General features: G+C 35.7%; 1 protein-coding gene across 2 annotated transcripts in view; it reads right to left on the reverse strand.

Annotated features, from left to right (window-relative positions):
- LRP1B (LDL receptor related protein 1B) overlaps positions 1–16,868 on the reverse strand; it is a 1,593,459-nt gene that overhangs the window by 439,927 nt on the left and 1,136,664 nt on the right. For both annotated transcript variants that reach the window (XM_032479383.1, XM_032479382.1), the window contains exons 36-37: positions 1,666–1,800; positions 942–1,071 (exon numbers count right to left, since the gene is read on the reverse strand). In XM_032479383.1, the coding sequence (XP_032335274.1) occupies positions 942–1,071; positions 1,666–1,800 (265 nt within the window). The remainder of the gene's footprint in view (positions 1–941; positions 1,072–1,665; positions 1,801–16,868) is intronic.

Raw genomic sequence — 16,868 nt, forward strand, 5'->3', positions numbered from 1 at the left:
AGCCAGAGAAAGATAAATAAAATTTATCAAGGTGAGAGTAGGAAGGAGAATACTCCAGGTAAAGGGGAAGAGCTGCTCCAAGGCTACGAGTGGAAGAGAATAGGAAATACTTTGAAATATTTCAAAAATCTAAGAAGTCCAACAGAGACTGAGAGAGTGAAGAGCCAGGAGCAGGAATTTGTGGTTGAAAACTTACATAGGGCTTGATTAAGAAGGATCATAACAGAAATTTCAGACTTTGGTGAGGTTAGGAGATCAACTGGGAAGTTACTGCAGTGGTATCTGTGTCATGCAAGAACAGATGTAATCAGGGTGGAGGCAATGAAGATGCAAAGTGGTAGACTGATCATGTTTGGAAGGAAAAAAAATCAGAATTTGGTGTCAGCTTGAATTAATTTCAGTTTTAGATATGTTAGGGTGTCCAAATGGAAATTGGAAATGTCAAGAAGACAGGTAGACATACTTACCTGAACTTAAGATGAAAAAAAAAAAAAAAAAAAAAAAGCTTGGGGTGAACATGTTGATACGGCACTTACAGATACATAAATGGAAACTGAAGCCTTAGAGATACTGGAGAATAAGGCTAGCTACCAAGTGGTTATTCCATTCACTCACAAATAACTGACTCCCTTATATGTAAATAGTTACAGGGCAGAGCTTTAAAATGAGAATCTAGAAAAATGTCGACGTGCTACTCATTTGGATTTATATACACATGAAAGAGCTGCATGGTAAATGTGAACTCATCAAATATGTACTAAAATACACATGACAAAGTGAAAATAAACTTTTACTCCTGTTTAGGTAAAATATTTTTGAGATTTGTTTTAGACATTATGACTAAAAATAAAAATTAATATTGATGTTTGGAGTTTTTTTAAAATAGACCTTAAGAAAATTCACCTAACCCCCCCCAAATATATATAAAATGTTAACTTTACCCTTTCTGTGGGTACAGAGTTATAGATCTCGGTTGATCCAGGCCTTGGGAAATAACCACATAACGGAAAGAACCATTGAGTCTTGCAACTTCAATTAAGTTGAAGCCATGATCTGCCCAATATATGTTACCTAGGAGAAACACAGACATGTTTATAATATAGCTGTGAGAAAAAAGTTACGTAATTATTTAATTAACCTTCTTAGCATTCCCATAACCATTAAAAATTATTTACTTCTATATTCCTTTTTAATATGTGCATTTCCTAAGCAGAAAGCCGTAACTAAATATGCAAATACTTCCCACTCTCACATATCTGTGGTTTACACCATATAATGATACACTCACATGTTAAAAATAAATTGAAACTTCTTTCACCTGAAGAAGGGCTCTATTTTTATTTTCTACTGACTTCAGGAAAAAGAGAACTTCTAACTTTTTTGTTTACCAGCTTCATGGAACTCTCAGGAGATTTGGGCAAAGTTAACACTACATCATCTACTTCTACATAAAAACACTTATCCAAGGCTCAAAAGCATTAGAAAAAGTGAAGCCAAAAGCAAAAGATGCTATTTACCCCTGCGGCTAGAAGTACCAAAAAAAAAACAAAAACAAAAACAAAAAAACCCCCACTATTATGAGTTAGAAACAGAATTTTTATGAAGCAGACTGAGCCCCTAACAATATACGTGCGAAACCAAAACAGAGGAAGTCATGGGTTGTACCAGCAATCCAGTCAACGGCTATCCCCTCCACTCTTCCCAAGCCATTAGTAACGATGTCTTCTTTCCAAGTCTGATCTCTTTTAGCCCGGCTAATTTTATTGAAGCCCATGTCTGTCCAGTAGATGGTATCATTTTCTATGGATAAAAAAGGAAGGAAAAAACACATGGAAACACACGATAAAAGGTACTGACTGACATATGTATTAGGAGGACGTATTACATCAGTATTTGGGGGCAGTTATCATCCTGGTTGTGCTGGAGCGTAAGTGTTCTTCAGGAAAATTTACTAGTACAAATGGTAAGAAAAATACGAAAACAACATGAGAAAATCTAGTCAAATGGTTTTTTAAGAAGCATTTTTGAAATATATGTGGAAATAATGTATCACATACTTTTACTTTTTTTTCTTTATTTCCCTACTCATTTTAACTTGGTAAATACTTATACCCCATGAATTTTCTAACTTGATATCAAACCATATTATTTTGGACTATAGTTTCTCTCCTAACATCTATTCTTGTGTCCGAGTCCTCTAAATATAATGAGAATATCCTGAAGATAATCAGCAAAGTTTCAGAGTAGATGGAGAATGGAAAGAAGCATAGGGGCATTTCAAATATATCAAGGGTGCTTTAAGCATAAGGTCATTCAAAACGTACAAAGCCTTAAAAATACCTTATCATCCAATTATTCCTTTCGAGGTAACCTTCCCAAATGTCAACTACAAACCCCAGGCATTCTTTTTCAAACTCTCACTGTACAAATGGGCTTAAGAACACTTGAAGAATGACTCTATGCTATCACAGAGTCTTTAAATAACAGTGCTTTTTGAATATTTGAATGAAAAATGTGTCTAAAGACTATAAACGAAATATATTACATCTGCATGCATATGTATAAAGGGTAACAATTATAGACCAATGATGCTAAATACAGTTACCAGAAAGACACTGGGGACAAATCATTAAATAATAAATTTGTCACCAACAAGTTAGTTTTTGTGTTGTGACCTACATGGCCATTTGGAGAACAAATCCTTTAAGACCAATATAATTTCCATCTGGCACAGTGACAGACTATGGAAATAAAGAAAAAGCTATTAGTATAATAAAGCCATTTATCAGGACGTTTGGGGATTCTCCTTCAAACAAAATATAGCCTAAATTCTTTTACCTATTTGGGGAAAAATTTCAAATAGCCTCTATTCCCAACAGTGGTTAAGTCAGATAGACAACTGCTTGAAGCAGAGCAGACATCATTTTCAAATATGTATCTGGAAAGCAAGGACTTGTTCGATTTTTTCCACTTTTGTCAAAGTATCAGTTAATGTGTTTCCATAATTGAAAGAGTGAATCAATCAACAAAAGTAGTCATTATTTTTCATCAATATTAAGTATTACATGTAGAGTCCAACTCTTGTGCAAACATTAGACCCATACATCCAGCTGCCTACTTTGTTATCTCCACTTGTATGTAGAAAAGGCAATCTTGATGTGCAGAGGACAAATCCTGAATTTCTGCCTGACACCTGCTTCTCCTGCAGTCATCCACATGGCAGCTCCCCATGCCATGGTGATATATATGGTGGAGGCTACCTCCCTCCTTTGTTTCTTGGGCTTAAAACCTCCTATTGTCCTTGATCACCTTTTCTCACACTTCACATTGAATCCGTCACCAAATACTCTCATCTTTAATCTATTACTAAATATTTTGGCTCTTTTCATCCTTCTTTCAAATCCTACCCCTCATCCCACCACCTCACACTCTCCATTTATAATGCAATGCGAGCCATGACTAACTCTCACCCGAAGGGCTGCAAGAGCCTCTAACCCGGGGCCACCTTCCAGTCTTGCCTCAAGATTCCCCTTCCCTCGTGAGCCTCTTCTCCACTTAGGGGCCATCGTTACTCTACTAAAAAGTAAATAAGACCATTTATCTCCCCATCACTCAGACTTTCTAATCACTTTCCATCTCATCCAAGGTAAAAAGCAAAGTTGCTTCCCAGGACCTTCATCATCTACCCACATCCTTCAACACTCTTTCAGCACCTAACCTTCCACTCTCCCCTCTTCTCACCCGTCTCCAGCAACAAGACCTTCCTCTTCCTAAAATAAAGCAAATACTGTTCAGTCTAAGGGTCTTTGCACTACTTCGTCTTCTGTTCGGAATGCTCTTTTCCTAGATACCTGCACAGCTCTTTCTTAGCTCCAATATTCCCCTTTCTTATTAAAAATTGCCCTGACTACTCAATAGAAATTATTTTCTGGCCATGCTCCATTTCCCTTAAAAACCTATTTTTCTCCATAGCAATTATTACTGTCAAACACATTATATAATTATTGGTTGGTTTCTTTAGTGTCAGTCTTGTCTCACAGAAATATAATGTCTTTGAGGGCTGGGATTTAATTTTCTTCACTGCTTTATCCCTGGCACCTGGAATAGTGCCTGGTACATAGTAAGTTGAAAGTACACATCTGGTGAATAAATGAATGAATGTGATGTGCTGTACAAAGACTGGTTGGGAGAGGAGAGAAGGAAGACACAGCTCTTACCATGAGAAACTTTACAAGCTAATTAAGGAACAGAACGTATGCACATGAAAAATGACCAACAATTCATGGTAGTGTGGCATGAACAGCATATAGGTAGTAAAGACAAGTGTTTTTATGAGTTCAAAGAAGACACTGACAAGAACTTCACCAGTATTAGGAAAAAAAGGACTCTAAATGTTTATGTGACCTTACTTTCATATTACTAAAAGATTAGCCAGCTCTGCAAAATTTTATTCTCATTTTTTTCTCACATACACCACTACATCTTGCATATACTTTTACCATATTGAGCTGAAATTGCACCTTTGCCTTTCTCCTTAGAAAATGACTATGAGGCATTTCATAGGTAGGGAATGTAACTGACCCGACCTTTGCCAACACAGTCACATATTCAGTAGACACTTCATGAATATTCAATATGTGGATAATAGATTAATTTGTAATGCTGCGGCAATCTCTAAATGGTTAAGTAAGATCATAGCACTGAGGAACTAGAGGTTTCCTTGTATTCTTTTAGGTATATTTGCAAGAATAGTAAGTAAATCAATCATGTAGTGATGCATTAAGGAGGACCATCACTCATTCATAACCAAATCTCCTTTTGTTATCAATGTTTTCACGTATATATTAGACATCTACACACTCTAAATAGAATAATTTCATCAAGATATAAGAATATGTTTTCTAATATCTGTGAAAATTTGTAAAATAAACATAAATTACGGTGAGTGACTTATTTAGTAACAGAATCAGGCTGAAAGATGACAGAATTTTACAACAAAGTGTAAAGATACAAAATGGAAATATATATGAAAATAGTAAGAGAAGAAAAGGCTATCATAATTATATTCTGACACTTCCAAAAAAATTTTTTTTCACTTTAATTATCCCCATTCAACAGATACTTATAGAATTCTTAATATGTGCTAAGCATTCTTATGGCCATAAGAATACAGTGAATGTGACAGACAGACCCTGAAATCATGGAATTTGCTTCTGGAGTTGAATTTGGAGTAAACTAACTTAAGGCACATGATAATAAGTAATGTATAATATAATTGTAAAACTGGCAAATAAAATGTGTAATTTAAGGTAATAACACATAGTGGCCTATTTCCTTACGATTAATTAACAAACACTGATTGGTCACCGTTGTGGACACACTAAACTCCATTTTATCTTGGGCTGTTGGGTCCTAGAAAATTCAAAGCCATGTTTCATGCTATTTTGGAAAACCCTATACAAATACGGGGGGTGGGGGGAAGATAAAATACAATGTATAAGGTTACCATGCTTCTCTCTTCTAATGAAACAATCACCAGCATACTAGGAAGGTTTCTGACCAAAGTAAGAGGAGTCTAAAACTGGGTTCTTATCATTGTTCCACTATTTACCATGAGGCTTGCACAAAGTTATCTCGTCTCTCCTGGCTCACTTTCCTTGTATAAACATAATTTGAGAGAAAGCAAGAGAGATACAAACATAACTAAGAGAAAGCAGAGTTTAGATGACTGTTAGGTTCTCTTTCAATTTTGTTCTAAGCTAAGAATTAATTTTTTACTTTCACTTAAAGGGAATATAGTATCCCAAAGTACTGTCCAATTTTAGCTGTAATATAGATCTTCCTTTTCCCCTGTAAGTTTTCCTCATATTAAGTAGCTCTATTGTCTGGAGCTAAAAAGGATAAAGCATATGATTTTTCCCAGAACATGCTACTAGTTGCTATTAAGTCACTTTTTTTCCCCAAGTGCACAACTTTACATCTATTCTATTAAATGCCAGCTTGTTAAATTTGATCAGGGATCCTGCCTGTTGACAGTTCAAAAAAAATCATATGTTATCCAATGAATCTTTTTTGCGATATCCACAAACTTGGTAAATAAGTTTTATATATCTTTATTCAAACTAGTGATAGAAATGTATAGAACTGGATCCCTTTGAGACTAATTGTTTCACTGTTTACTATGCCTTTGTAATTTATAATTTATGCATATTTAAGTGCACAAATCTTAGTGTAGCACTTAATGAATTTTTCTTATGGAATATAGCCATGTAACTACCACCCAGATCAAGATACAGATCACTGTCAGCATCTCAAAGGTCCCCTTTGTGTTCTGCCCAAATCAGAAGCCCTCATCTTCCCCAGTGGGCAGCCACTATTCTGACTTTTATCACCATAGACTGGTTTTCCGAGTTTGCTATGATATCATACAGTACATTTTTTGGCTTGACTTCTCTCATTCACTATTATGATTATTATACTGATCCTTTTGGCTGCACATAACTTGCTTTTCTGTGGTGTGAAAGTATCATAAATTGTGTACGTATTTTAGACACTCAGATTGCATCCAATTTCTAACTATTATGAATAATGATATGAACATTCTTGCCCATGTCTTAGAGCGGACATACACTGTCATTTCTGTTGGGTACATACCCAGAGGGAGAATTGCTGAGTCACAGCATAGCTTTAGTAGGTAGGACTTATTTTAACACATTAATCAATTATCTCAAACAATTTTCCCCCAATTAAGAATCTAGTCTAGGACTTTCTATAACTACTATTGAACTCCACTAGCACCTTCATATTCAACTGATTCAACCATGAAGACCTCCATGAAGCACAGATGAACCATGCAAAAAATTCTAAAGATTCTTATTTCCAGGAACTAGCCATCATGTTTATCTATCTTGGTTCATAGTGTTACATTGTCAGGTAAAGGACAGATGACTGGCCATCTGCAACAATGTGGACGAAGACAGAGTATTATGCTTTGTGAAGTAAGTCAGACAGAGAAAGACAAATTCTCTATGTTACCATTTATATACGGAATCCAAAAAATAAAACAGAGGAGTGTATATAACAAAACAAAAGAGACTCAGAGATATAGAAAATAGACTAGTGGTTACCACTGGGGACAAGGAAGTGGGAAGAGCCAAGACAGGGGTATGGGATTAAGAGATACAAACTACTGCATATGAAACGGGTAAGTAACAAGGATATGGTACACAGCACGAGGAATTATGGTCATTATTTTGTAATAACTTTAACTGGAGTATAACGTATAGAAATATTGAATTACTATGCTATACACCTGAAACTAATACAATATTATAAATCAACTATACTTCAATAAAAAAATTAATGAGTAAAACTATGAAAATAAATGAGAAGGGCTGCATTCCAATAATACTTTGTTTACCAAAAAAAATTACTTAAACAGAAATTGAAGTACTAAAATATACAAATTTGACTAGCTTAATTTTTCTATCTAGTTTTTTTGTTTCCATCCTGTTGGATCCATTATACTCTCTCATGTTTTAAAAATAGATGATTATGCTCAATCCCGAAAGTTAACTTAACGGAAAATTCTGTATAAAGTGTGTTGTCATTTCTTTGTAACCTTCAGACTTGAGTTCTAGAGGGTATTTTATCTATGGTTATTCACCTATTGTCAACCGATACACTCTCTACTACTCTGTAGAGACAGCTGTTAGGATTTTGTTGTTATATTTTTAGCTTTTGTTGTTACGTACAAATAAGATCTGGCTGTAGGGAATCAACACAAACTTGTGGCAGCAATGGTATAGAGAACCTGCACTTTTAACTCCGATTGTTGGATCCACAAAGAACAATATCCCCCGCCCTGCCACCACTCCAACTCTTACTTGGACTTTCTTTGCTACCACTTTCAGATGAGCTGGTTGCAGACAACTTTCTCACCTTTAAGGTCAGAAATATAAGCATTTCTTAAGAAAAAAAAATATATCAGCAGTGATCTTAACAGGCCCAGGAATATAATTGTTTCTACATTCGCAAAGACTTGTCTTAAGGCTACACAATCCATTAACTCCTCTAGTTCAGCTAAGATAATGGTCTCCAAACTGATTTTCATTCTAAAACTTTGACAGATATGACAGTTACCTCTAATCTAAACCTTCTCTTTCACTCTTTCAAATATCACCTTCTCTAATTTTTGGAAAGAAGAGACTGGCATATCACTCCTACATTTTCCAATCATGTTTCTCAATGCAGTATTTCATTTCTGTCCTGTCTCATTTCAGCCCAGATACAGGACTCGGCTTTTTTTTTAATTATTTAAATCCACGTCTTACTCTCACCCACAGTCACATGCAGAACGATATATACAAAGCTGAAATACAAACAGTACAACACAAAGTATGGAAACACGGGATAGGAAGATTTAGTACAATAACATAAAAACTTCAAACTGAAAATTAGATGCCCTTATTCTAAAAGGTGCTCTGGCCACACGCTCCCCCAGCCCCCAGGTTATTTTCAGTGGCAGCTTCATACTGTGCCCCAGGCTCACACTTTATCCCCAGCTCCTCCCCCCACCCTTTCATCTCAGTTTATCATTCCCTCCCCTTTCTGATTAATCACTCTTCAAAAAGAAACCACTGCCCCCGTTTTCAGCAACATGGCTGCCTTTTTGTAATTTAAATTCAGTGGTTCTCAAATGGCTGCCCATTCAAATTGCCTGGGGAAGTTTTAAAAGAATTCTGAAGATGCAGCCACACCTGAGATTTAAAACTGCGTAGTCTGGGGTAGTGTGCTGCTGGAGAACTACTAGTTCACCTGTCAGAAGTACAGATAAGAAGAAGGACACTTGTTATTTCGCTTGTTAGAGCTCGAGGAGGAGATTTCAATTATGAAATGCTACTCCCCCCCCAGCCACGTCCCATCTTAGGACCCATTACAATCTCACTGCTATTAATGGCCCATACTAATGGGATTTTCAAAGGCAGAAGGTGGAGAAAAGGCTTGACAGAAACTCCAGAATAGCAGCTCCAGGGATTTTTTTTTTTCCAGTTGTGGGGAGACTTTAACTTGAAAAAAATTATTAAAAAAAAAATGTTCAGTTGCTTCTGATATACCACTGGCCCCAGATCTGTTAGAAACCACTGCTCTTCAATCTATGCTTGAATCAAGCCCAAATCACAAGGCAGCTCATAAGATTACTGTGCTTTGATCCTTCTCCAGTCCCAACAAGCTGCCTTTTACTGAACTACCTATGTGTCCTATGTCACAGGTAAGTACCCTCTGCTTGATTTTTAAAAAATTATATAGACATTGTGAGCCCTGAAATTGATTATATTTCTCTCCCTGCACTAGTTATTAGAAATACGAAAATTAAATTTGCTGCCAACTTCAAAAATACAGAATTTTACAACGTGCATCTTATCTCTAGTTTCACATAACTTTTTTCTTCCCTAGTTTCTCTCTTAGCACTCATTTTCTCCACCTTAACTGTTCACCTTATTACAATCCCTGCATTTTGGGAAGCTACATAAAATGATTTTTAGAACTAGATAAGATAGAAGTTTTTAACATATCAAATCATATGTTATAGACAAGTAACATCAAAGTTGAGGAGCTAGCAAGTGATACTTTAGGGAATGACTAGGAAAACCAAGAAAATCCAAGGCAATGCAAAAAAAAAAAGTTAAACTCATGGTTTTTACTTTTTTGTCTCTTGTCCTTTTAAAATTTCTATTTGGGTGTATATTTTATAATGCATTAAGTGATAATATATAATATAGTAATAATTATACTCTTTATAAGCAAATAATTTATTACTGAAATAACTAACCACATGTATGTTAAGTGAAATCACTGTTTAACTAGTAAGTTGCATAATCAAAATGAAAGGTTTAGTACTACTGGTGCAGCTGGTGGTCTCCAATCATGCCCCATTCTTGGCGCACTGTGCATCCTGGGGCACCAGTTGCAACCTCTAGAGCAGACTAAGCGTTACAGAAACTGAGAGGAGGACAAGGTCAGTCAAGGTGATCAGGAAAGACTTCATGGAAGAAGTGAATCTTTGGCTGATCCTTGAGACTGGGGAGCATTTGGATTAGGACTGATGCACAAAATAGTTTACGGAAGCCTAGTTCAGATAAAGAACCAACTTAACAAATGTGGTCACCTTTGTAATAGGAGGGAAGGGGCAACAAGGTCATTTGAGGGAGAGGTGTGAGCAAACACTGTGATGACAGTCAGCTCTGAATTATCAGTGGCCTGGGTACAGATAAGAATTAAGTTGTACTTTTTATTCTTTTCCAACTTTGAAATCATTTCTTCAAACATTTTGCAGGTTAATAATGACCCAAGTTCTCGATATTCCACATGAAGAGGGATTCAATAATAAAGTGCTAATGAATTACATTTGTTTCTTTTATTTTGAGAAAGGCCAATCAATACAAACGCTAACGGGCAATTTTCCTACAGCAACAAATCAGTATGCACCCCATCTTGTGAGTAAACAAAATAAAATCTGCAGACTTCAAAGGTCTTAGATATCTTAATCCCCTTAAGGTACAATGTTATGAAACCTTAGATAATGTACATTCTCCTTTAAATTACTGTTTCATCAAATAAGAAATATATGCCTGTCTAGTTTTTGTGTCCTGAATGGAATTTGCATTAAACATACTTATTATAAAAGCAATTCCATTTGCAGGTTTTGAACTGTTTCCTCTCAGGGTAACCAAAAGAATCTTTCATATTTTCTTAAACATTCACTGTTTTATTGTCTTCAAAGCCATTGCACTGTGCTGTTCCTCATATGCATTAAGACAGTTCTCACAGCCCCAGTGTGCCTCATTGTGACTTTCAGGCAGAACTAAAATGTGCTGTCCCACTCTCACCTTCAGATTAGAAGAGGACTGACTGCAGCTCCCAGGAGAAATTGTTTTAATTTATTCTGTTTTAGACTTCCAACACTAAGCTGTAAAATTGAGACAGCGTGTTGAATAGATGTATCTTCAGGGGACACCTACTCAGACATTTCTTCAGGAAACCATCAACCTGTTTCAGGAAACACTGCCATTCTGTTTCACTTTTATTTTTGAATAGGAGAAGGCAGAAGTCTTGTTCCTCAAATGCTTGGTTTCTATGTTATGCCTCAAATTAGTAAATCAGACAAGGATGGAGTATAAACCTTAAAAAAACAGAGGACTTTCCAGCAAATACATTTGGACTTTTATTCTTCCTCACCCCTGGTGAAAAAAGAAAATAACCAACCGACTTAAGAAATTTACTGGAGAAGAATGTTGCATAATAACTAACGGTCTGCATACTGTGTTCCGATTTCCCGCGTTGTAGATCTCAGCCCTTCCCTTAGTGGCTCTATGACATGGGAAAGTTACTTAATATCTTTTTGTTCAGTTTCCCAATGTGTACATTGGGAATAATAGAGTTGCTGTGAGGATAAATAAATGAATGCTTTGTTAAAGCACTTACTGCCTGGTACATAATAAATATAATAAAGTATCAATTATTAAAATTAAAACTACAAAGTAAACGACATAACAAAATGAAAAGTATACTAATAAATTTGGCAATTTTGTAGGCTTTTGAAGTTTTAATGTGGTTTTAGTTTAACATACTATCATCTTTATAAATGTAAAACTAGACAGAAAATATTTGGATATTTCCTCTGTAAAAGGAGAAGCATCTAATATGATTTATTATCATACAAGGAAATCACAAAGAAGATAGAACATTTCCTGAAAATAAACACTCAAACAGTGCTATATATTTTCAAAGCCACTGTCTACGATTATATTGAAAGTTAACAGTGATTTGGATGCGTAGCGACACCCGTATTTTCAGAAAGGCAAAGTTAAGTTTAGTATTAAAAGTTACATGAAAGTTTGCTTTAAAGATAACTTGATACTCAGTGTGTATTGTACTTAAAAAGCAGGCCCCAGAATAATTTTTTTAGAATAAAAAAATTTATTATTGGCACTGGTAAAAAACAAATAAATTCCTGTCCTCAATGGCTGTCTTAAACATTATGCATATCATATAATTCATAGGTGATAGATAGACAAGAACTTTATGATATAATCATTTTCTAGCTTAACTTTACTGTTAATGAATCACAGCTAACATGACAATAAAATACAGTATATCAGGGGAGGGTACAGCTCAAGTGGCAGAGTGCATGCTTATCATGCACACGGTCCTGAGTTCAATCCCCAGTACCGCCATTAAAAAAAGTTAATAAATAAATCTAATTACCTCCCCCCACTAAATAAATAAATAAATAAGTGTGCTCTTTTTGAGCTTTCAGAAAAAAACACGATGATTCTTTTTCATGAACCAGTTCTGGCTAAAATTTACAAAAAATATATATATCAATACTTTTTATTGAAGGCTAGATGTATTATAGAGGGCATCAAAATGACCAGGAAGCCTCCTTCAGCTCTCCCAGGGAATCAATAACCCTCTTGTAAGTACTTGGCAGCCATATGCACCAACTGTCATTTTACAGTAAGTCTCACTTGTTTCTCAACCTATACTGACAGTGCATTAAAAGAAAGGCTCCATTTTACCTTTCTAGTTAGCTCAGAAGCCAGTGCGTTACTTTGGACAACAAAGGTAAAAAACTCAATGAATGAATAATCTAGCATGAACTCATGCATTCTTGTCATGAAGACGTTCAAGTTCAGCATGTCAGAAGGTGAACCTATCAGGGCTGCTCTAAATCTGCTCCTGTGCCCTCTCTCAGCTGCTGGGAGGAAAATTGTCCTCTTCACCCAAACTAAAGATCAGAGCCTTGCACTTGATTCCTCTGCATCTATTTACTTTACCACCACATCTGATCAATCACCAAGACCTGCATGTTTTCACTCCTTTTTGTTTTTTTAATCCGCATATACTACCACAGTTTCATTTGGGTCCTCACCTTCTCTCTTTTGAATGATTGCAACAGCTTCCTAAACCATTTCCCTTCCTATAGTTTTATCTTCCTCAAATCCATTCTCACAAATGTTGGGGTAACTTACTTAAATGCAAATCAGATCTTCTCACTATTGTTCATGTTCCTAGGTTTCTCATGACCATAGGATGAAGTTCAGATCCCTTAGTAAGTCATACAAAACCTTCTATGATCAAGAACAGTGGCCCCGAACAGTTTTGATGAGTGAAATAATTTGAGTTTTCACCTTCTCTTGTTCTCTCTCTCTCTAAATACATATTAATCTATTATACATGTACACATATGTGAAACAAATGGAAAAATACAAATTCTTAAAGGTACAAGAAAAATTAAATATGAAGTTTTAATACATTTCCCCCTATATTTGACTATATTATTCAGTTACAGGGCAGGCACTTTGTGTCCCTCTTAAAAAAGATTCTGCCCATAGAACTTCCTTGGTTTTGTCTAATACATCTTCCTGCTTCAGACTTGACTCTGAAAGCACTACCCTGGTTGTAGTTGCCCTCAATCCCTGTACACACACCCATCACATCATTTCTCAACTCTATGCCTTTTCTTGTTATCATTTCTTCTGCACGTCTTTTCCCAGGAAACTATTATTCAGACATTAAGACTCATGCATTACTCCTCCAGGAAGCCTTCTTGATTATTCCAGTCTAATTCACTATCGCCCTTGTTGCTCTCATGATAACTGAATAAATGTTAGTATTTAATTTAACAATAATACAAATAGAATCAAGTAAAAAAAAAAAGTTAAAAGCAGAGTATTATCTAGAGCCAAGAAGGATAAGATAAATAATAATTTGCTCAGAAGATAAAAATAATTTCCTAAGGTACTAATATTTCAGATGATTGTTGAATAAGCTAAAGAACGAATATGCACTGTATCCTATTAATGAAACCATGTATTCCCTTCTATAGGAAAATATTAAAATCAGGCAGCAGGATATAATTCTAGTAAGTATCATTTCATAATAAATTTCATTGTATATCAACTGTTAGTTAAGTGAGCAAAATGTGTTTCATGAAGTTGAAGCTCAAGAGTCAGTATGTTTTGAAATTTTGAGTATTTAAAATTACAACGTTTGACAGACTACACAAAAAGATACAGTATTTGTCTTAAATTGTTTCATATGACTCAATAATAAAATTATATGATGTCTTGAATTTGCTTGAATTAGATTAAACAAATTGGTCACAAATTAATATAGGTGATGGGCACAGGAGGGAGGGTTCCTTATACACTTGTATTTTTTTTTAATGTATGTTTGACAGTTTCCATGGTAAAAGTTTAAAAACTGCTCCACCAGCTTGCAAAGAAGTCCTCATTTTAATGATTATTCCTAAGTAGATTCAAAAAATTTTATGATAATAAAATATATCAAAAAGCTCTAATCTTTAATATAATTTAATTGGGTGAAACTCTCAATATTCTATCCATGCAGGAAACTAAGAAACTCCAACAATTTCAGCAAAATTTTACCTAAACTATACTTTATTAACCAGAGAGTTTGCATTTTAGGAATGGAGTAATAGTTTAAATAACATAACCTTGAAGCAAAAAAAGTATTCATATGAGCTAGACTTTGGAGCATACATATTAAAAATAGTCATATTCTTGGTCTCAGCAGAATTAGAAACAAGTTTACCAAAAATAGAGTCTTGAAGCAGCTCAGGCAAGGGTTGATTTTTCACCTCAATTAAACCATGTTCATGCTGATGAGAGGTTAAAGATTATATTAGAAAACTAACTGTAATGAAATGGAAAAAAGATAAAAAGATCTCCATATCAGCTTACATTATCTAGTAAATGAAGAGATATGTAATTTAATAAAAAAAATAATAAGGTAGGCTCAGACATTTAAAAACAATGTACTGCATCCTGGAGAGAGAGAGAAAAAAAAAAAGACTCCTTAAGAAATTGTGATTCAGTGAGAATACAAATGAAATAGTTTTAGAAAGTTTTTGACGGAACACTTTCAGGAGGGTAGATCAAGGACAAAGACTTGTTCTGAAGTAGCTGACTTGAAATGTTTTCAATTATCAAAGAAGAGCTATAACAATTCTCTCTATATATGTATGTTGTATGTGTGTGTGTGTGTGTGTGTATCCTCTCCTCCTGCTATATTACCCTGAGCTTCAAGCCTCTTAGATCTTAAAAGAAAAACTGTGACAGACTAGTAGGTAATTGGATAGGAGGCTACAAAAGGAAACCCTAGTGCTTCAGGAAATCTAGTGAGTGACTAAGTGGACCTGCTGTCTTCCCTTGGACTTCAAACTGGATGAATGCAGGCTATGGCGAAGTCTATTTAAGACACAGATGAAGAAGATTGTATAGTATCTGTCTTATTTTGTTGCTGTTGTTTTATACCAAAATATGAAATCTGATAATTAGACCATAAGGTTCAATAATGAAAACTATGTCTACAAAAAGCCATATACAAGGAAGTCCAGAGCTATATCCACACAAGCCACAAACTAGAAATACACAGAGATGCTCGCCTGTGATAAAAATACACACAGATATTCACACAACGGGATATTACTCAACAATAAAAAAGAACATACTACTGACACTACACAACAATATGATGGATCTCCAAAACACTGAAGTGAAAGAAAACAAGACACAAAAGAATATATATTGTGGGATTCCATTTATATAAAATTCTAGAATAAGCAAAAGTAACCTATGGCAATAAAAATCAAATCAGTGATTGCTTCTGAGGACAGTGCATTAAGAGCAGAAAGATGAAAACAACACTCTCCGTGACCCACTGGAGAACTCTGTGCTTTCCTTCCCTGCGACTCTGGAGTCTGCAGGCTTGGGGCTCCTGGTTGCCAAAGGGGATATACGTTTTTCCAGGGGCCACCACAGCAAGGGCCTCTCTGAACTACAGGCTACAGCTGCTGCCAAGAGACCTTGCATTTCTTGTGCCTAGGGATCAGCAGGTGGAAAGAGAAGTCCCCACACTGGCATGAGCGACTGACCCTGAGGCTGCGCTCATACCATGCAGCCAGGGAAGAATATGTGTGGGACCTAAGTCATTCACTCCGGAGCCTTCCAGTCCTCTCTCCAAAAAGACACACGCAGCAACCCCAGTCTGACAAGTATGACCAAGGATTCAGACTCCTTGAGAAATTAAGGTTTGGATCACACCATCAGATAAGCTCCCAACCCTATCTGGACTGCAGAGAGAATCAAAGATTGGATTATTGCTGCCAAGTAATTTGATGGCCCAAGAAGATAAGGAATCAAATTCCACTCAAATGTCAGCGAGTTTACTTCTCAGCCAGCTTGTCTCACAGGCCTGCAGCCCCACTGGTATCCTCACTGGCTCAACAAACACATCAGCACACCTCCACCTGAGGGCTTACAGTGCCTCTGCTCTCCCAGGAACCAGTTGCAGGGGTCACCTCTCAAAGGTTTCCCTGAACACATATCTGAAATAGCAGATGCTATTGCTTTGAATCTTTCACTCTTCAGTTCAACTGCTCTCTCTTCCTAGCATTTATCACTATCTGACATCAAATTATATCGGTGAGGGTACGATTGTCAGGCCAACGCAACTGGCTGATGAGTAAGAGCACAACTCAGTAATAACACTGGGTTTCTAATTATTTACTGCTTAGAAAGAATAAAGTCAAATAAAGTCAAAATATTATTATTTTCAAACTAAAAAGGAAATTATTCCAGTAGTAGAAAAAAGTAATAGGGCTGGACATAGATTGCTTTTTTTTTTTTCACTGAGAAAATTCTTGGAAGCTAAGATGCATAGGAAAGTTTGTAGCCCAAAGAAATTTCACATTTATGTTACAGTATTCTTTTCAAAGCACCGTATTAAAAGATGGCTGGAATGTAAAAGAAGAGTATGCAAAGTTATTTTAAGGAAATTGA

This window comes from Camelus ferus, chromosome 5, assembly GCF_009834535.1.
Source record: "Camelus ferus isolate YT-003-E chromosome 5, BCGSAC_Cfer_1.0, whole genome shotgun sequence".
Lineage (NCBI taxonomy): Eukaryota > Metazoa > Chordata > Mammalia > Artiodactyla > Camelidae > Camelus > Camelus ferus.